We start from the raw sequence: 19,906 nt of genomic DNA on the forward strand, positions 1-19,906 counted from the left end.
TCTGGAGAATGTCTGGACTGCTCCCTTCTGGCTGGACTTCCTGATGCCAGTTTTGGGCTCCAGAAGTTGCGTGGCCATCAGGAAAAGCCATCAAAGCCTTCACTGTGGGCTCTGAGAGCCAATACAGCTTTTGGGGTAGATGCCACACTGTGCCCTGGGCAGATTGAGGAAACTCAGTCTTTTTCCTGAGAAGAGCTCAAATCTGCCCTGGGTGGCTCTTTCCAAAGGGAAAACCAGTAAATCAGTCCATTCTGAGAATGGAGTTACTCTGCTTTTAGGTGTGGGGTTTTTTTACATTTTTCTCCCTGAACATGCTGGAAAGGGTTGCTTATGCCCTGGCTTTCCCTTTAGAGCTGGAGCCAGAGCTCACCATCCCCATTTAGCTACTAGGCTTTGAGTGCTCTGCAGGTTAATACTGGGTTAATCCCTTGCACTTGTACAGGCACTCCTTTGTGTGTGAGTGCACAGGGGAAGGTACCTCCATTATGGTGCTCCTTTGAGATCAGCTGATGCAGCAGTGATGCTCAGCTCTTTAGCACAGCTGTGTTTCTGGCCCAGTAGCCCAGGCCAGGTAAGTGTTGAACCTTCCTGGTCAAGCAAAGGGTGGGGAACAGACAGTGGAGGTGCTGCTGCCTTACAGCCTGAGTAGCTAGTGTGCTTGTGTGGGACATCTGAAGGGCTCTTTTCTTCTAAAGGGGGCTCCCTCCTCCTGTCAGTCAGGTTGCCTTCACCTCTGAAGGAAAAGCCTGTACAGTGGCTTGTCTGCAGGTTCCAGTGTTGATGTTAGTGAACAATGAATGGAAATCCACTGTGGATTTAGGATATGTAAGTGCCTTTACTGAAAAACAGGTTTTGCAGCCCTTGCAATGTTTTCCAGGGATAACAGTGTGTCTCCTGAGCAGGACACTTGTTTGCTGTTTGTCATCCACCCATGTTTCTATGGGAGAGGCTTCTCCTCACCTTTCTGGAGCTGATATCATCCTGATGGCAGGGGCGGGCTGGTTTTGTGCATATCCTTCACCAGTATTTGCGGTTCTGTTACCACATTTCCAGCTTACCCGGGAATGGCCTGTGTCTCCTGAAGGATTGCTTCCAGCCCTTCCCTTCCCCAGTACCTGTTGGAGCTTGTTTAGCCATATGGGCTGTGCAGGTAGAAATAGCGAGGCCATGTGCAAGGCATGTGCCTCCATGAGACACTCTGAGGCAGTTGGAATGAGTGTCTTGAAGCTCGTGATGGCTCACAGTGCCGTCATCTGGGATGCCCCACAGTTGCTACAGCAAAGGAGTGCTGTCCCTACGGTTCCCCCAAGTGTTACCCTGCCCCCTGAGCTGGGCATGGGGGGATAATTCAGCTTCACTCTGCTTCTCTTTTTTTTTTTTCCCCTTAGAAGTCAGGCAGATGTGGGTGAAGTAATGTGGTTCTGCCAACATGTTGAAAGCAGCCTTGCTTTCAGAGTGTGCTGTCTCCTGGCCCCAATAGCTTTCATCAACCTTACATAGGTTAGAGATGGCACCACCAAAATCCTGACTCTTTAGCTCCTGACATGGTGAAATCACAGACTGTGATTTCTGGAAGTGTTAGCACCTGCCTGCTTTTACCCCAGGGAGGAAATCTTTAGAAATAGCAGAAAATGAGTTTAGCAAAATGTATTTCAGGGAACTGTGCTTGTGGTATTAATTTTCTAGATTTGGGAGCAAGGGATTCCTATTGGTGAGACTATTTCTGATGTCAGTACCAACATCCATGTGTGCTCACCCCCAGAAACAAACCTAAACAAAACTTTTCATCAGTACAAGGCTGCTTCTCATGAATCCTCACAGTTTATCTGCCATTTGGGGGGAATTTTGTCTCTCAGGATCTAAGTGTGATTCTAATCAGTTGGTCAGTCGAGTGTTACATCCCCATGTGTTTTTGCCTCTCTGTAAAAACAGCATTTCTAGTGGCTTTTGCTTTAGCTAAATGCTGGAAAAGTTTATCCCATCCATTTGGGATGGGATTTTCCTCTTGATACATCCAAAACCTTGTGTCTTAAGGTGATCTGAGTTCCTGCAGGCTCCGCTTGTCCTAGGTGTCATCTTTCCTCATTATGTACTTGGAGGTGGTACGCACTCATGAGCTTCTACCTCACACACAATCTCTCACTCTGCAGCAGTCAGTGAATTTGGATCTGTATTTGGCATGCTAGGATACAGGGAAGGTGAAACAAGCCACTCCATCTCCAGCACTATTTACAACGTTGTGAGTCAGATATGGTAATACTGTCCCTGCCTGGCTTCGTGGGGTCCCACATGCCCCCACAGAAGCATGGGTGGGTTCAGTATTACAGTCTGTACCAAAGAGTCAAGCAGGGCATTTGCATGCGTTCCGGCAGGAGCATTTATTGCTTCTAGACTGTCGAAGGTAGCAGAGGCAAATACGAACATGATCCCGAGGTTCAGAGTTTTGTCCAGGGGCAGGGAAAAGGCAGGACTATGGAACAGGGACCAATGGAGAAGCTCTGGGGGAGTGACGAGGGGTAGAGGCTGACAGCCAACTGGGAAATCCAAACTGGGATAGATTAACTTAACAGAACAAGCATCCTGGGAGAAGCCCCTTTGGCCACCCTAGCACAAGGTGGCTTCTGTGGTACTAGGGACCCATCTTACCGAGAACTCTCTGTCCCTTGTAATGTACGTCCACCGGCCACCACAACTCCTCCTTTCTGTATCAAACAAAAAGGCCTCCCCTAGGGATCCCAAAACCCAATGTCCCAAACAACTAAACATACACGAAACAACAATGATCAGAAGCACCCACAACCCAATGCCTCAACAAGTCCTTAAGTCTTTTAGAGGATTTTTCTCTCTGGATGCTGGAATGGATGCTCTCAAGGGCAGAGGTGAGGTTGAAGCAGCACAGTTCTCTGCCCCAAAGGGGCTGCAGCACAGTCCAAGCATTCACTGTTGGTGGCACCAGGAGCATCCAGAGGGCAGCAGGGTGATAGGTGTTGGGGGCTGGGCATCATGGTGGTGAATGTGGGCACAGGCTCTGGCAGTTGATTCTGTTGGGGTTTCAAACAAAGCTTTGCAATTTCAAATGGGGGGGCCTTTCCCATCCCCCCTTCTCTTACTTCAAGGTCTGGGGGGAGGGAAATGGTATAACCAGTAGTAAATAAAGAGAGGGGTGCAAGTTAACAGAAAACGTCTCAATAAAAGTATTGGGGAGTGTGGTTGTGGGAAAGACAAGGCAGAGGGGTGGTAGTAGGGAATATTAACTGCTGGGAAAGCAACAGAAGGGGTAAGATCTGGGGAGACACCACAGGTATCTTGACTTATCCGTTTGAAGTCATGTTTGCAGTTCTGGTTATGGGACGGTGTGTCTGTTTCTATGGTGGACATGGGTGCTGTTTTGAGTCATCTCCGTTTCCAACCAGTGGTGGTCTGGTCTTTTGACTGCACCCTGTTCATCCTGGTGTGTGTTGTGTCCACAGGAACGGTGTTTGCTGGGCTGGTGCAGGGCTTGTTTTTCTCTGGCAGTTTCCAGGTATAATCTGTGGTCCTTGGTTTCTTCACTCTAGTTTTTGGTCTTTACACTCAGCATCAGAATGTGAGAAGTCACTGTTCTGTTTCTTTGACTGTTGTTCTGCATGCTCCAGCTGCACGTGCGAGCTGGTCAGGTTGACTGCTTCACTGCTTCCCTTACGATGTTTTCGCAGCTCTCTGGGAATAGTCTGAGTCCTACAGCTTGGCTCCTGCTACCCCCCCTCTTGTTCTGCTTCTCATGCAGCACAGGGGTGGAATTTGCTGGCAGAGCTGGGGCTGAGGTGAAAGGCACCATGCGGGCGGGGTTTTCGCAGCTGGGGGAGCAGAGCGGCAGCTGTGGCGACTTGGCAGCCTCAGGGCATTCGCAGAGCAGCGGCGGCAGTGGGCGGAAGGCGTGGCTCCACAGTGCCGTGGCAGTGAAGGAGCGGCCGGGGTGAGCTGGGGCAGAGCCTTCTCGCAGGAGCAGCCTCCAGCCCGCTGCCACAGCGGGGGGAGCTAAGTCTTCTAGGTTGAAAACGACAACAAACTGTCCTTTCAACTCTTGCGCCACGTGGGCGGCTAGGGGGAGCCGCTGCAAGCGGCTGCGCGGGGCTCGGTCCTGGGTTAGCAGCGTGGCTGGCTTGGGCGGGCCCGGTGGCAGTGGTGACGGGGGGGGGGGGGGGGGGGGAAGCGGCTCGGCCCACGTCCTGTCTAAGCTGCCGCGCAGGAAGGGAAGTGGCGCCGGTCAGAAGACCGAAGGGGTCGGTCGGCAGCCTTTGGTCTGGGCTGAGCACGCAGCGCGCTGCTCAGTGCCCCAGAGCTCCTTGGGGGGGACGGCGACCGCCGCCCCCTCTGCTGCGGCGCTGCCGGGGAAACCGAGGGCAGCGGAATCAGGCACCTCTAGCATTTGCCACAGCTGCCGCTGCTTTTTCAGTCTTTGTTCGGAGGGCACTAGATCCCCTCTGTTTCTAGCATTGTCAGGCTGTCTCAAGCCTTCCAGGGAGTCCCCATATAACGCAGTTCTGTGCTCGCTGCACGAGCTCTGGCGTGCCCTCGATCAGAGAGAGTCCAGCTGCATTACTTCTGTGCGTCGCAGAAGCGACCTCGGCATCAGGATAGGCGCTGGCTGGGCGCACTCGCTGGCTTCTTTGCAAAGGAGACACGGCAGGAGCCGATGATACAGGCTCACGTTAGTTCGGAGATAAAGGAAGAGAGAGTGGGTTCTTCTGGTCTGGCTTCCAACAGGTTTATTGTCAGAAGTTTAGCAACCAGAACACAGCAACGATCTTAATCCTAATAGCCCCGGGAGCCTTTTCCCTCAGTTTTATAGGGGGTTTGAAAACCGCGGGAAAAGGGGAAAACAACCAATGAGTTACAAGCAAGGGGGAGGACACAATTCAACAAGAACCAATGGGGGAAACCGAGAGGCGGGAGATACAACAAAGAACCAACGAACAACCGAGTAAGAGAGAATTTTCTGAGCCGCCCATCGACCCACCCTCTGAGTCTGTGTCTTGGGGAAACTCAATCCACGGGAGGGCCCAGGGTTGATCGGCATCTCGCTGCCCCAGCCCAGCAGTGGGCTGGGACATAACAACACCCGTATGCCGCTTTTTCAGCTTGAGGCTTCTCAAGCCAGGAACCCGCCAGGATCATGGCACTGGGGGGGCACCACGGACTCTGTGGGAGAGTCATTGCCGCTTCGTTCACGGCTTCTGCTGGGGCTACTGGGGCCCGAAGCCAGGTCGGCTGGGGCACAGAGCTGACGCTCAGGGGCAGGCTGAGCCCGGCAGGAGCGGCTGTTCCAGCACAGGGCTCGTAGCAGGCAGGCGTGAACACTTTGCAATTTCCCCTCATGAGGCAGGTACAGGCGCTACATTCGTGCAGCAGCTTTCACAGCACCTTGTGCTCTAGCACACACATATGCAGCCCTCACTATGGCTGGGCAGTGAAGGGAGGGATACCAAGGCAGCACATGCAGAGGTGCTGCTGTCCCTGAGCGTCTCGAAGTCTCCCCAGGTGCTACCACCCCCACTCTCGGTCTCAGCCGCGTGGGGGCGCGAGGTGGGTTGGTTTTCATGGGCAGGGCCATCAATGGAGGGCACAGGGACACAGGAGGGAGAAGAGGCAGGATCTGCGGCTAGGAAGGGAGTCTCGGCAGAGGGGGAAGGGCCCCATGCAACACGTATCAATGCATGGGAGGGGCCAGGGACAGAAGAGGGACCGCATGCAGGCGAAAAGCCCACCACAGCTTCCACGTATCGTTCGCCGTTTTATTTGAGGGGAATGGAAGTGGGAGAATTAAAAATAAAGGTAGCAGCTGGGTTTGCGGGATTGATTCTGCTGCCACCATGATCTTGTGGCAAATGTTAAGTAGAGAAAACCAGGGAGGTGGGTACAGGGAAGAGGTTTGGGGTAGGACCTGGAGTGGCCTGGCCAGCACCACCCTGGGCAGGGAACAAAGGAGATCAGGAGAGAGCAGGCAGATGATAGCGGACCTGTGCACTCTGGCAGAATCCGTTTCCCGGTTTCCCTTGAAGCAGGGCAGAGGGATCAGGGATGTAGGGAGAGGGAAGCGGTAAAGGGTTTTTTAAACTGAGGTTAACATTTCCCAACCGTTTTACAAGACAATCAATAGCTTTTGCTAGCTTGTAAAGGAAATAACCTTTTCCAGACATAAACAACCATCTCACAAAGCATTTTAAATACTCAACTAACCACTGCTTAAACAACCACTGAACAAAATGTTTTAAACCTTCCTTTGTATAACAAAAATTCTCATGAACAAGGACTCTTAGAACTGGGAGAAAGGCTTCCCACAGGAGATGAGACAACTCTGCCCCATCTCCCTCTCTTCCCAACCCTCAAGATAAAAGGAAATTAACAAAAAAGGATACAAAAGTGACCCATATTACCTTAGAGGGTCAAATAAAAGTCTCGAGGGTGGTCCACCGACTTTAGACCAGTCTTCTCTTTCCCTAGAAGGTTGTTGGTCTCCCTTCCAAGACCCCTGATAGAACTCAGAGGTTTCTTTGGGGGAAATGGCTGCTCGAAAGGCGACTTTATTCCAGCAGCGAAGTTGTGCTGGAGACACTCTCGGGGACAGTCCGAGGCCATCCACGTTCAGGCACCATTTAATACTGTCTCTCTCCGGCTCTGTGGGGTCCCGCGTGCCCCCACAGAAGCACGGGTGGGTTCAGTATTACAGTCTGTACCAAAGAGTCAAGCAGGGCATTTGCATGCGTTCCAGCAGGAGCATTTATTGCTTCTACACTGTCAAAGGCAGCAGAGGCAAATACAAACGTGATCCTGAGGTTCACAGTTTTGTCTGGGGGTGGAGAAAAGGCAGGACTAGGGAACAGGGACCAATGGAGAAGCTCTGGGGGAGTGACGAGGGGTAGAGGCTGACAGCCAACTGGGATAGATTAACTTAACAGAACAAGCATCCTGGGAGAAGCCCCTTTGGCCACCCTAGCACAAGGTGGCTTCTGTGGTACTAGGGACCCATCTTACCGAGAACTCTCTGTCCCTTGTAATGTACGTCCACCGGCCACCACAACATGGAGCACACAGAAGTGTCGTGAAACTTGAAGTTCTGGTCAAATTGTTGCTCTGCTTTGAGCTAGCCCTGTGTGAGATGGACCTATCATACTGCACCTGTAGACAGCTGTTCACAGGAAAGGTTATTTAGCTGTGGTGGGAGTGTTTTGAGAAGCTTTCCATATATATTCACTCCTCTTTTCCACTTCTGAAGAAATTATTTCTCTAAGTCTTGAGATTTGCTCCAAGAATATGGATATACTTCATCCCCACTGGTTAATGCAGAAGAAGAGAGGATATTGTGGTTGCAGCTACTACTAAAACACCTCTGACTTAAAAAGATTTTGCCTAGCTTCATCCAAAAATGTCCAGTTCATGATACGTAAACTTCCTCCATTTACTGAATCTGTTGGGAGGAGTAGAGTAGCACATGGGGACCTTGTTCTCTCATGGAGTGATGAAATTCTACTGCTGAGTTTGCTGATTAATAAATTTTGATCATCACAGGATGTACAAATACACTTCAAACCGTTTCAAGACCCGTGCAGAGCAAGAGGTGAAGAAAGCAGAGCACATGGCAAGGATAGGTGAGTCCTCAGGGTATGCATGTGCCTTCATTCAGCTATTGCTAAGGGGAGGACCAAACCCTTGCTGGGTGTGACCTGGGATTGCTTGCCTCTAGGTTCATGGATTGCTCAGGAACTGAATTATTGCAGCAACTACAGATGACACGGACTTACTTCCATGCAATGGAAGGAATGTACATTGTTCCCAGAGATCATTTCATCTGAGTAGCAGATGTACAGGATAACCCTTGGAGTCCCAGCAGTTTGCCCTCATTCCGGCAGAAGCCTGGCTGAGCCCTGTCACCCTGCAGTTTTTCTCTCACCTTTAACATATCATGAGCTTTTGGTTGTGTTCTGTGCCTTTCCTGTTAAGGCAGCTAAAAAAATAGGTTTTTATTCTGTCACTTAATGTAAAGGGATTGGTCTGGGTGTACCAGGGAGCCCTGGTTTGTTTGGTTTTAACCCTTCCAGGCATACCTTTTGCCCATCTAATCTTCCTTTTCTGTTAAATCCTGTAATCCTTAGGGAAAAATCAGTTTGTCATTATTGGATATGCAGCATATAGAAATCACACAAGCATATAAATATAGCATTAAACTGTATTATAACTGTATTAAATCTCCAGAAATTTAATACACAAAGCAGTGTCCCTCCCTAACCCTTGTTGGAAGAATGCTGTAGTGAAGGAAGAATCTTGGAAGTTGTAAGTCATCTATATGTGACCTGTATCTTCTGGTAGGTTTCATAAATCAACTACATAAATCACTTGGAGGCATGTGTCCTCTGTCCCTGTGTCGGAGCTGCTTTAGGCACGTCTGTGTATGGCTGCAGGTCAGATGCACAAGGGATGGTGCCACATTCAGCCTGTGCAGCATCACAGACAGCAGTGTGACTTTGACCCTGCCCCAAGGCAAAGCAGCAGAGTGAAATGGTGTGAATTGCCGTGTTCCCTGTTCCTCCTTTAGGAAGTACAGCCTGGTAAGATAGACTTGATAAGATGAAGCTTAAGCAGATTTTATTGTGTGCGTCAGTCCTCATAGGTGAATTTATTTTTAGATTGAGTCCTGTAGCCGGGGCAGGTCTTGAGCACACACTCCCATTGCTTTTCAATAAGGTGCAAAGAGCAGGATTTAGAGAGGCTTCTTCCCTAAAGCAGTCTATGAGGCTTTCACGACACTTAAAAGTGGAGTTTTAGCATCTGGCACTGAAAATTGGTGTCCATTGGTGTCCCAGCGCTGAGAACAGGTCCTGTTGGCACAAAAATGTCACCCATTTCCATCACCAAACCAGCCCAGTGCCTTTGGGTGTGCAGGGATCACTGAACCTGCAGTGTTCCCAGGTGGCCGAGAAGGCCAATGGCATCCTGGCCTGTGCTAGAAATAGTGTGGCCAGTAGGACCAGGGAACTGATTCTTCCCCCTGGCCTGCTACTCAGCACTGTTGAGGCCACACCTCAAGTACTGCATTCAGTTCTGGGCCCCTCATTTCAAGAAGGACGTTGAGGTGTTAGAGTGAGTTCAGAGAAGGGCAACAGAGCTGGTGGAGGATCTGGAGTGCATGTCCTGTGAGGAGAGGCTGAGGGAGCTGTGGTGGTTTAGCTTAGAAAGGAGGCTCAGGTAAAACTACCTGAAAGGAGCCTGTAGCCAGGTGGGGGTAGGTCTCTGCTCCCAGGCAACTAGTCACAGGACGAGAAGACATAGTCTGAAGGTGCACCAGGAGAGGTTTAAGTTGGACATTAGGATGAATTTCTTCACAAAAGGGGTCGTTAGATATTGGAATGGACTGCCCAGGGAGGTGGTGGAGTCACCATCCCTGGAGGTGTTTAAGGAAGGACTGGATGTGGCACTTAGTGCCATGGTCAAGTTGATGTGGTGGTGTTGGTCACAGGTTGGACTCCATGATCTCAGAGGTCTTTTCCAACCTAATTGACTCTGTGAACTGGCCCAGTGCTTCCAGTGTGCAGGGATCGTCAAACCAACCCTTCAGGGAGCGCAGGGATCACTGAACTGGCCTGGTGCCTCTGGAGGAAAGAGGGTGTTGAGCAAAGGGCTTAGGAGACTGTGGTGAAAACTCCCAGCTGACCTCAGACTGTTACTGCAGGAGTGGGTCACATGGAGCCTCCAGGACTAAAACATGCTCAGGGCATTATCCTTGGTGGCATACATCTCATCACTTTGCTTGTAGGAAAATAGATTTAACCTGTAGCACCAAGCTTTCTTGTTCTCCTGCTGGTAGAAACAATTAATTTCTCATAGTGTCCAGCTCTCCAGAGGGATCCTCACCCAGGAATGATTTGCAGTTTGCTCTTTTAAAGCCAGGAGTACATTGTGAGAAATGGTGGGTCTCAGCTGAGCAAACAGCAGTTCCAGAATGCCAGAGATGCCTGCCTGCAAGGAATGTGTTGGAATCAGTCAGACTGAGGGATTGCTGAGTCTCTGGAAGTAGCTTACGAACTTGTGGAATCAAAACAGGATAACCAAAAAATAGCTGAGAGGGGGAAGATGTATGAGCAGCAGTGACTGTTAGTGACATGGCTTTGGCATGTCTAAAAAGAGCTATGACTCAGGAGTGAAGACGTACATATATTTAAGATGAGGAAAAGCCACTTTTCATTCCCCAGGAACTAACTTCCTGCTTCATGCAATAAGCTGTCATATGTAGATCCCTAATTGAGTGGGTGAACCTAGGAAAAAAGTATCATTCCTGGGCAAGGTGGCTGTGAAAGACCATCACCTTCTTTCTCTGTTCTTCTGAACCGAGACCGAGTACTGCACTGAGGCACCTTGGCATTGCCATTGCCTGGCTTCTGGAAATCCCCTTCCAAAGTGTGGAAAGCAAACAAATGGAAGAGGTGGGGAGTCATACAGGTGTCCAGTACTGGAAGCTAACAGCTCTGTGCTGCTCTAGGTATTATTTCAGATTATTTTGGTGTGTTCAGTGACATGCTTGGCAGTGTCATGGGTACGCCATGCCTGTTGTCCCCTGGGAGGATGTGTATACGGGTTCCAGGTGCTGCGTGCTTGCTGTCCTGCCTAGGACATGCATCTTTATGCCTTGAGGCCTCAGCCCTGTAACTGAATCGGTCCCTTTCAGCCGTCTCAGTTGTCACTGCATTAGTGGAGCAGGTTTGACCTGTGCCCTTCTGGGTTACCATTGTGTTCTTTCCACTAGTCACAAACATATTTAGCCCACCAGCAACTTCCCTACAAGCTCTGATTGAAGTGGACCAAGTGCTTTAATCAGCCTCCAGCCTCCTGTTGGTTTGATTTAGCCAGACTATCTCTTGATGATGGCTAGTCACACAGCACAGTCCTTGGTAAGCAGCTGTGAACTCCAGAGCATGCTGTTGTGGGAATGAGGTGAACAAAACTCCAATGGGACACAGCATAGAAAGAAAAAGGGATTTCTGTTGTAGTGGTCTAAGTGAACTGAGTCACTGATTTCCTTCCGGCTGGCAACTGAGTGCTGCTTTTTGGAGAGATGTTGGTAATGCCTAGGAGCAAATTGCAAGCCTGTCATCTTCTTGCTTACCTCATGCTATGTAAATCTTAGGCAAGGTCGCTCCTCCACTGGTGTGTTTCCTTGTTTTGGGTGTCTTACAGCAACAGTTTATCTCCCTGTGAGGACAGTGGGGAGGGAGGTGGCTTTTGGGTGTGCTGTAATCAGGCTGCTGCGCCCCCGGGTGTGGGAGTGCAAGCCTTGTTTGTCTTGGTGTGAGCAACACCATTCCTCAGCATGCATCCATTGTATTTCCAAATTACAGAATCACAGGATAACTTGGATTGGAAGGGACCTTATAACTCATTTTGTCTTAAGTCTCCCTGGAGTCTTCTCCAGGTAAACACCCCCAGCTCTCCCAGCCTGGCTCCAGAGCAGAGGGGCTCCAGCCCTTGGAGCATCTCCGTGGCCTCCTCTGGACTGGCTCCAGCAGCTCCAGGTCCTTCCAGTGCTGGGCCCCAGGACTGGAGGCAGCTCTGCAGGTGGGGTCTCACCTGGGTGGGGTAGAGGAGCAGAACCCCCCCCCTGCTGCCCATGCTGTGGGATCAGCCCAGGGTATGGGGAGTTTCTGGAGGCCAGTGCCAACAGCTGGGGCACTGCCAGCTCTCATCAAGCAGCACCCCCAAGTCATTCTACTCAGGGCTGCTCTCAGTCCATTCTCCTTGTGGAAAATGAGGTTCATTGAATAAATCTTAAGTAATACAAGGGTGGTGTGCGCCTATCCTCAGCATTCCTGTTTGTCTAGGAGAGAGGCAAAAAGGGGAGTTCCTTTTATGTGGTAAGTTTCTTGTATGCAGGGATCACGTGCAGGGTAGGTTTTCAGAATGCTGGGCCCTATTTAATGCATAGCACAGATTTGTCTTTTTTCCAGGCAAAATTTAGCAATTATCAGAGATAAAAGTGTTTCTGAGAGTAGTCCTTTCCCTTAATCTCTGCAAGAAAATTACCTTTTTGGAACTCCTTTTCAAGCCTGAACTTAGTCCTGGTTTTGTGAGAGCCTTTCTCTGAATCATGTTACCAGGCAGAGCAGGCAAGAGCCATGGGCATCCTTACACTTTCCAGTTCCTTGTTGACTTCCTCATGGATCCTTCCTTCAAACGTGCTTTTGCACAGTGTATCCCTGCTATTGTACCAGTGTTGACTGTGACCTCTGAGCATGTTTAAGATGCCATGTCAGTGGGGCCCTCTCATGTAAGGTTTGATTTTTGTACCTTTTTGTGTTCCCTTTGTACCCTTTGTACTGCACATCAGTGCAGCAAAGGCTCTGTGGAATTGTTCTCCCTGGGTGAATTCCTGACGATGTCTGTCTGTACTAAATGACATCATCCTTGTCCCCGTACGTTTCAGCGGAAGAGAAGGCTCGTGAGGCAGAGAGCAAAGCCCGTGCCCTTGAGCTACGCCTTGGAGGGGATCTCACGCGGGAGTCCAGGGTAAGCCTTGTGCTTTTGGCAGCATATCGTGTTTTGGGCACCAAGGGATGGTTTGGAGCACTGGTGGTGGAGTGATGCTGACTGAACAGCACCCCATGGCAGCATGCTCCAGTCAGCAGTGAACTTCCAGCAGCATTTAGGCATCTGCATGGCCTCATCACCACTGGATGTGCTTCACCATCTTCACATGGTGTCCAGCCCAAGTGAGAAGTGTGCTGGCATTCCCCTGCCTACACCCCCAATATATCCTGCATGGGAAGGTGACTTCCAGACTAGAGGTGCTGTTTGCTGACAGCCTCTGTGGAAGCGGCCTGGGAAACAGGACTAGAACTAGGGGCTTTTTGGCTGTTCCCCGCAGCCTGTACAGCTGACCCTGAGGCATTTTGGCAGGGACTTTTGGGGAGGGCTCTTTGCTTCCTTCCAGTGGGACTGTGGTTTTGAGAGGGGCAAGGCTGAGCCCTGGTGCCAGGGGTTCGGAGGAGGGCTGGCAGGGACACCAGGAGGGTCAGCAAGTAACACCAATTTAAAATCTCTGGGCTTCTATTGGTATATGATGGAAACAACAGTATCCAAGTACCCTGGATGTTTCCTTGTGCTCCCTTGCCACTGATTTCAGTTTCCTTGATCTTTTATTACATGTAGACATTTTCCTCCAAGCAGCTGTGTAGCTGCTTAAACAATCTAGCATAAGTGCTGCCCTACATATGGAGTCGCACTGGTTATCACCCTCGACCGGTTGTGAATTCTTTACATTTAAAACATTTCTCAGCTCTTCCTGAAAGAGCAGAAAACCATAAATTGAGTGAATTTTATGAATTTCCCAGCTTGACTATGCAATGCCTGTTTCCAGGTGACACTGCGTCAGGTCCAGAACTTGGCCATCACCATGCGGCAGGAGGCTGACGTCAAGAAAAGGATTAAGGATGCAAAGCAGCGGTGAGTGCAGGGGCTTCCAAACTCTGGAGTTCCTAGGCTGTTTGCTTCAAGTGCTCATATGTCTCTCCTGCTTCGCATGTATGTTCGGTTCAGCTCAAAGCTTAAATATCCATGGGCATCTTATATGCCTGGGCTGTTAAACTGAGCAGCTGGATCACTATTCTGGTTACCTTCGCTATTCTCCTTTTACCTGCTGAAGGACATGTGGGTCTCTGGGTTGGATTGTTTGCTGTAGATGTTTATGTGGTTTTCACATCACTTTTTTTCACTCTTTGCTTTTTCACCTGCAGACAAGATTAAAGCTGATGAAAAAATGTTCACAAGTTACAGTGAAACAGCTTTAGTAATTTTAGGGATGTTTTCTAAAAACGGGCTGAGTTTTGGTGCAGTCAGTGCTATGAAATCCCAAGGCATTCTTCTAGCTTAGCTCTGGTGGCAATTAACTTTGGTTTTTGATGTACTTACAGGAATATTTCACTCTTAATATACATTTGCTTTGCATTTCTCAAATAAAGTGATAACCAGAAACAAATGCTCTTAAAACAAATACTGAGTCTGAGGAAGTTGGGGATTTGAATACAGCACATCTCCATTCCCACCTATCTGTGTGCATGCTCATTTACATGGCTGCCTAGGTCAGAACTATCCCAGACATGTTGCCGGAGATAGAACTAATGCATCTTAAGATGCTAAAAAGAAATAAATAAATACAGCTTCAGTTTAAAAGTGCTAGAGCTAGGATCTGAAGGATACAGAAGCTTGTGAGAGAAGCTGTTTTCTTCACCTTCCACATTTCCATCTATACCTTGTCCTTTAATTCTTGGGTTTGGTGACATTAGTGTGCAATGAAAAATTTTGTGAATAGCTTTCTGCCCTTCCTGCCCATGGGCAAAATACTTCTTCCTCTTAATAAACTGATCAGCAAAATAAGCTCTGGGCAGGTACATGGATTTCCCTGTGTCCCTGCATTCATCGCTGGTGATCAGAAGCAGTTCAGAGGATCATGCTCTTCCACAACGTTGTACTTCATCCAGAAAACAGAAGAAAATCCTGAAAGATGTGTATAATAGGATAGCTTCTGTACTAATCAATCCCTGTTGTCTTTTGGAAAATTCTTGAGTTACAGAGAATGTCCTAAGACAGTTTTCTGCTGTTTCCCTGAAACAGCATTGATGCTGGGTGCATCAACGAAAGAAGTGCTTTATGGTTTCTAAAGGCTGTGTAATATCAGGTTGGATCTGAATCCAGACAATGGGACAGGTACTACATTCCTAGTAATGAAATCCCTGGCCTTTGATACCACTTCATTTTCCATGGTTTGGATGATAATTTTACTTCTTGTGCTCTCTGATAAAAATGAGGAGATGCCCTTCTTGTTTTGTAGGTGAGTACATGCTATTACTTGAAGTGTAAGGCTCTACATTCTTTTCCAGAAGTTAGAAAAAGAAAATGAATCCCTGAGATGCATGTTTTGCCACACTTGCTCATGCTCTTGAATCACAGTTGTCTACCTCGGTGAGCTGAGACCAAAGGGTCACATTCCAGCCGAGCAGTTGGCAGTGTTCAAAACCCCTCTTGGCAAAGGTTTAGGTTTAAAATTATTGAAAGCTGCTCTTCCAGATGTTTTCTGAGGAATGTACTAGAGTCACCTCTCTTAAGTGAAGATGTGTCACAGGGTACCATTGCATCTGTGTGGGGGAGGATGGCCTTAAACAAAAAATGAATATGAATTTAATATGCAATGTTTCAACGTTAAGACAGACTCAGATCTCACATTTGCAGGTGATCATTGTGTAGGGCTCATGCGTGCATGGCTCAGGTCTTCCTAATATCTGATATTAGTAGACAGTCAACAGAACATTTTTAATAATTCCACTATGTTCAACTAACCATTTAAGCATGCTGAAGTCAAATTCCTCATTAAGATAAAGCACAAAAGTGCTAAGGACTTGATGTGGGCAGATGGGGAATATAAAGGAGGTCAAAATTGAGAGGGGTGGGCAGGACTGTGGTATAGGCTCTGCCTTGCAGTAGTTACAGGTTTGGACCTCGCATTTGAGGATACCTTCATCCTGAAGCTACAGATCCTTCTTATGAAAAATCCTCAGCATGGATATCAGGGAAGATGTGGAATCTGATTAATCTAGTGTGTTGAAGAGCAGGCTTCTGTTTGTGAGACACAGGGATTTTGTTGGTTTATTGCACAAAGAGATCAAAATCTTGAGGCTTTTAGCCTTGATGGAGATAGAATTGCTGGTAACCAAAGATTCAGATTCAGAAATCCCTATGGGCTCAGAAACGTGCTTGAGGCTGACTTTTGTTGGAGTCATCTGCTGCATAGATAAGGGAAAAATCATGTGACTTGATATCCTGACATTCCAGGGAAAAAAGCTCTGCTTGGGCTGTGTGTTGTATCCTCCATCTTTCCAACTTAAGGAGCAGTCTTGTGAAACTTGCAATTAGGAGAACTTCCTAGAATCTGCATATCAAGACTTTAGTTTTGTATTGAAATTTGCATTTCCATGCTTTATCTAGATAGGGATCTGTATCTGGAAAATACAAACCAAAATTGCATGGGAAAGGACCAGTCTGGATGCAACAGCACTCTCATAAAACTAGTTCACTGAATGAAAACATCTGAAGTAAAAACCAGAATCGATTCTGAAAGAGAAAAAAAATTCAAATCAATAATTAAATTATCTGTCCAACCTATATTAGTATCTGTATTGCAAAGTTTTTGTATTTTGTTCATATTCAGCTGTAATGCCCTTTCAACAAATGTTTTGTACTTTTCAGAAGTAGCAGATTACAGGATTAATTTAATGCTCAGGGGTGCTGGATTTCCATACCCTCTCTCTAACACCAGCAAGTAATACACTTTATTTTCAGCATCTCTTGAAGTTCTGTTTTGTTCCCTACAGGGCGCTGAAAGAACCCAAAGAGCTGAATTTTATCTTTGGGGTGAACATTGAGCAGCGCGAGCTGGACGGCATGTTCATTTATAACTGCAGTCGGCTGATCAAGATGTACGAGAAGGTGGGCCCACAGCTGGAGGGTGGCATGTGAGTCCTGCAGATTTTTCTGCAATCTTTTTGCTTAAGCCTGGCACATTTCTACATCTGACTTAGGCTGTGCAGTAACCATGTTCTGCCTTAGTCATTCTTCATGAGCCTGAGGCTTGCTCACTTTGTCAGCCTTCAGTTTGCATTCTGACAAATAAATTATATTTAATACTGCCTAATATTTCCCTGGTTTCTTGATAGAGAGTTCTCTACACAAGTTTTAGTCATCCCTGCAACAGTATGAGGTGCTTGGCATTTGGTGCTGTTGAGTGCTTGTAGTAATAGTGCTTCATTCTACAGACAGGCAAAATAGGTCTTGACAGGAAATACAAATATTTGAGCCTATGTTACATTTTGCATGATGGTTCAGGTTGCCAACCTGTCAGTTTAATGTTTGTGACTGTGTGTCCCTCTTCCAGGGCATGTGGAGGAGTGGTAGGCGTGGTGGATGTGCCCTATTTGGTTCTGGAGCCAACCCATAATAAACAAGACTTTGCTGATGCCAAGGAGTATCGACACTTGCTGAAGGCCATGGGAGAGCATTTGGCTCAGTATTGGAAGGATGTTGCAATAGGTAATGAGGGTTCATGATTACCAGGGTCTGGAAGGAAAAACTTGGGTGGCTGGAGGGCAGCCAAGAGTGCAGATGGTGATTTTGTGGTAATGGCTCCATATTGAGCAGAATATGGTTTGTTTTCCAGCCCAGAGAGGTATCATCAAGTTCTGGGATGAATTTGGTTATTTATCAGCAAACTGGAACCAGCCTCCGTCTAGTGAACTGCGCTACAAGCGCAGGAGAGCCATGGAGATCCCCACCACAATTCAGTGCGGTGCGTCTGATCCAGCTGCTTCTCCCTGGGGAAGGGGGGACACTTCTGGCTGCAGCTGGGGACAGCTAAATGCGTAGGAGACTTGGGATGGACTATCATTATCCCCTCCTAGGGCCTGTCTCCTCTGCAGGTTGCGTTTGTCTGCACTCAGTGGTACTCTGTGACATCCTGGCACAAGGCTCCTTTCCTGCACAGTTCACTAACTGATCTTCAGGTGCTCTGACAGAGCAGGGCAGGTATGGCCAGTAGCAGTGTTGAGAGCAGGCTTAGAAATGTTGTATGAACTGGAGCTCACCAAAGCCACCCATCCCAGCACCAGAATAAGATCTGAAACATCCTCACAGGCAATGGGAAGTGTCCAAGTAATTTGTACCCTGATGCACTGGCCTGCACTGTGTGTCAGCACAGAGGGAACCTTTTACAGTTGCCTTGGAATTTAATGCAAGTTCTCTTCTGTGCACCTCTAAACAGCTCTGGCTAAGCCCTTGTTAGGGTAATGGGAAGTTCAACACCATCACTTTGTCACCTGGTAGAGGGACACCAAACTCCCTTCTTTACTCCCCAGGACTTGAGGATAAGGTTGTAGGAAGGAATGTAAGGCCATTCTTGTGGAATTATTTGTTAGGCTCTTCTGCCTTGATGGTTGTCTCAGTCTTTTCAAGGTTCCTCTGAAGGAGGAGGGGCTTTACTCCCCTTCTTCTTGTCTTCCCGTGTTGATATCCTTCCAGAGCCTGATTTAAGGGCGTTTGGATTTTCCTGGAAGAATTTGATTTTGTGAAGCTGTTGGTTTCCTGGTAGGCCAGCAATACTCTGGAAGACAAAGTTGTGTTCCTGGTTCATAAAGACAAAGTTGTGTTCCTGGTTCATAAAAAAATTGAATAGATTTTTTTTTTTTTTGGTGGATAAGTAAGAGACAGCCTGACTGCTGGGCTGAGCTGTGATGTCAGGACTGGCTGTTCAGTTCGGTTTGTATGTGCCATTGTTGCACCAGGAGTGTGAGGTCCTCTGGTATTGGTTGATGCCAGGCTTCATTGTGTTCTTGTTAGGGATGTCTTTGAGAGTTTCATTCAAGCATTTTGTGAGCATGAAGAAAGAATTGACTCAATACATTCCGTGACTGTCTCATTTTTTTTTGGCCACTAGTCTTACTGTTGTTGGATACACTTCGGTGTGGTCCTTGGGCGTTAAATGGGCTATGGGAAGAAAAATGATGTGTCTTGGGCTGTGTGTTTCTGACTTGCAAAGCATCTCTCTGACAGATGTCTGTCTGAAGTGGCGGACTCTCCCGTTCCAACTGAGCTCAGTGGAGAAGAACTACCCTGATAGCTGGGTGTGCTCCATGAACCCTGATCCTGAACAAGACAGGTAAGAATCAGTTAATATTAAGACTTTTCTGCAGGGTGCCTTATCTGCACATGTGGAACTTTTTCCTGGTCAGTTGTTCTTTGAAAACAGTTGGAGGGATTCTGTACCTTTAAGCTGTGCTCACAGTCTGCGAAAAGGCAGCAATGGCAAGTGTATTGGGAACTGAATGCTGGGTGGGCATTTGCAATGTGCAGAGGACAGCAAGTGACAGGTGACACCAAACTGGGAGGAGCAGCTGACAAGCCAGGCAGTCACAGGTCCATCCAGAGGGTCCTGCAGGGTGGAGAAATGGACCGGCAGAAACCTCCTGGCATTCAACCAGGAAAATGCAAAGTCCTGTCCTTGGGAGGAACAGCTCCAGCACTGGTGTGTGCTGTCCATCCCAGAGCTGAGCAGGCTCAGGGGGTTCTCATCAATGTATACAAACATCTAAAGGCAAAGAAGACAGAACCTGACTCTTCCCGATGGTGCCCAGTGGCAGGACCAGACACCATGGACATAAGCTGGACTGCTGGAGGATCCCTCTGCACATCAGAAACACTTTTTTCCCTGCAAGGGTGACCAAATCCTGGCCCAGGTTTCTCAGAGAGACTGTGCAGTCTCCATCCTTGGAGATATTCCAGGACATGGTCCTGGGCTCCTGGTGTTGGGTGGCCCTGCCTGAGCAGGGTGGAACCAGAGGGACCCCAGCGCTGTGTCTAGCCTCAAACAGTGATATGGTGAAGTTTGGATCCTTGGTGGTTGTACTAGTTTGAGAACAAACCAGTGGGAGGCACCAAGTCAGAATAACAATTTAATAGGGAAATTAAAAAAAAAAAAAAGCAGGAAACACTGGTTTAAACTGACAGAGTCAGGATACAACCTGAGACCCTGTTAGTCAGGGTGGCAGTAGCAGTCTGATAAAATGGTGGCCACAGTCCTCCTGAAGTGGTAGATGTGGTTCTGCTGAAGTAGTGATCCTGTAGAAAGGGTCTGCTCTTCCTCAGAAGGTCCAGTGGTGGCTATGTAGTTCCTGTCCTCTGGAAATCCAGTGGAAAGGTTGTCTCTGGTGTTCGGAATCTCAGATTATATCCAGGATGGAATGCTTGGTTCCTCCCTCTGGGTGGAGCATCTCACAATGGGATGAGTCATGAGGCCAGGCGTTGATTAGGTTCATTAACAGAAGAGGAGGGAGTTATC

General features: G+C 48.2%; 1 protein-coding gene across 8 annotated transcripts in view; it reads left to right on the plus strand.

Moving 5' to 3' along the window:
* Positions 1-19,906, plus strand: part of MORC2 (MORC family CW-type zinc finger 2) — a 56,154-nt gene that overhangs the window by 23,970 nt on the left and 12,278 nt on the right. For 7 of the 8 annotated variants that reach the window (XR_006015384.1, XM_042024267.1, XM_042024223.1 and 4 more), the window contains 7 exons: positions 7,549-7,628; positions 12,452-12,534; positions 13,385-13,470; positions 16,392-16,532; positions 16,952-17,106; positions 17,234-17,362; positions 18,622-18,727. Coding sequence is in view for 7 of the 8 variants with exons in the window: in XM_042024267.1 (XP_041880201.1) it covers positions 7,549-7,628; positions 12,452-12,534; positions 13,385-13,470; positions 16,392-16,532; positions 16,952-17,106; positions 17,234-17,362; positions 18,622-18,727 (780 nt within the window). In the remaining variant the exon portion in view is untranslated. The remainder of the gene's footprint in view (positions 1-7,548; positions 7,629-12,451; positions 12,535-13,384; positions 13,471-16,391; positions 16,533-16,951; positions 17,107-17,233; positions 17,363-18,621; positions 18,728-19,906) is intronic. The other variant, XM_042024237.1, reaches the window with a different exon arrangement.

The sequence above is a fragment of the Corvus kubaryi genome, unplaced genomic scaffold (genome assembly GCF_017639235.1).
Source record: "Corvus kubaryi isolate FWS band 111438036 unplaced genomic scaffold, C.kubaryi_AGA036_p1.0 127, whole genome shotgun sequence".
NCBI classification, from domain to species: Eukaryota; Metazoa; Chordata; class Aves; order Passeriformes; family Corvidae; genus Corvus; species Corvus kubaryi.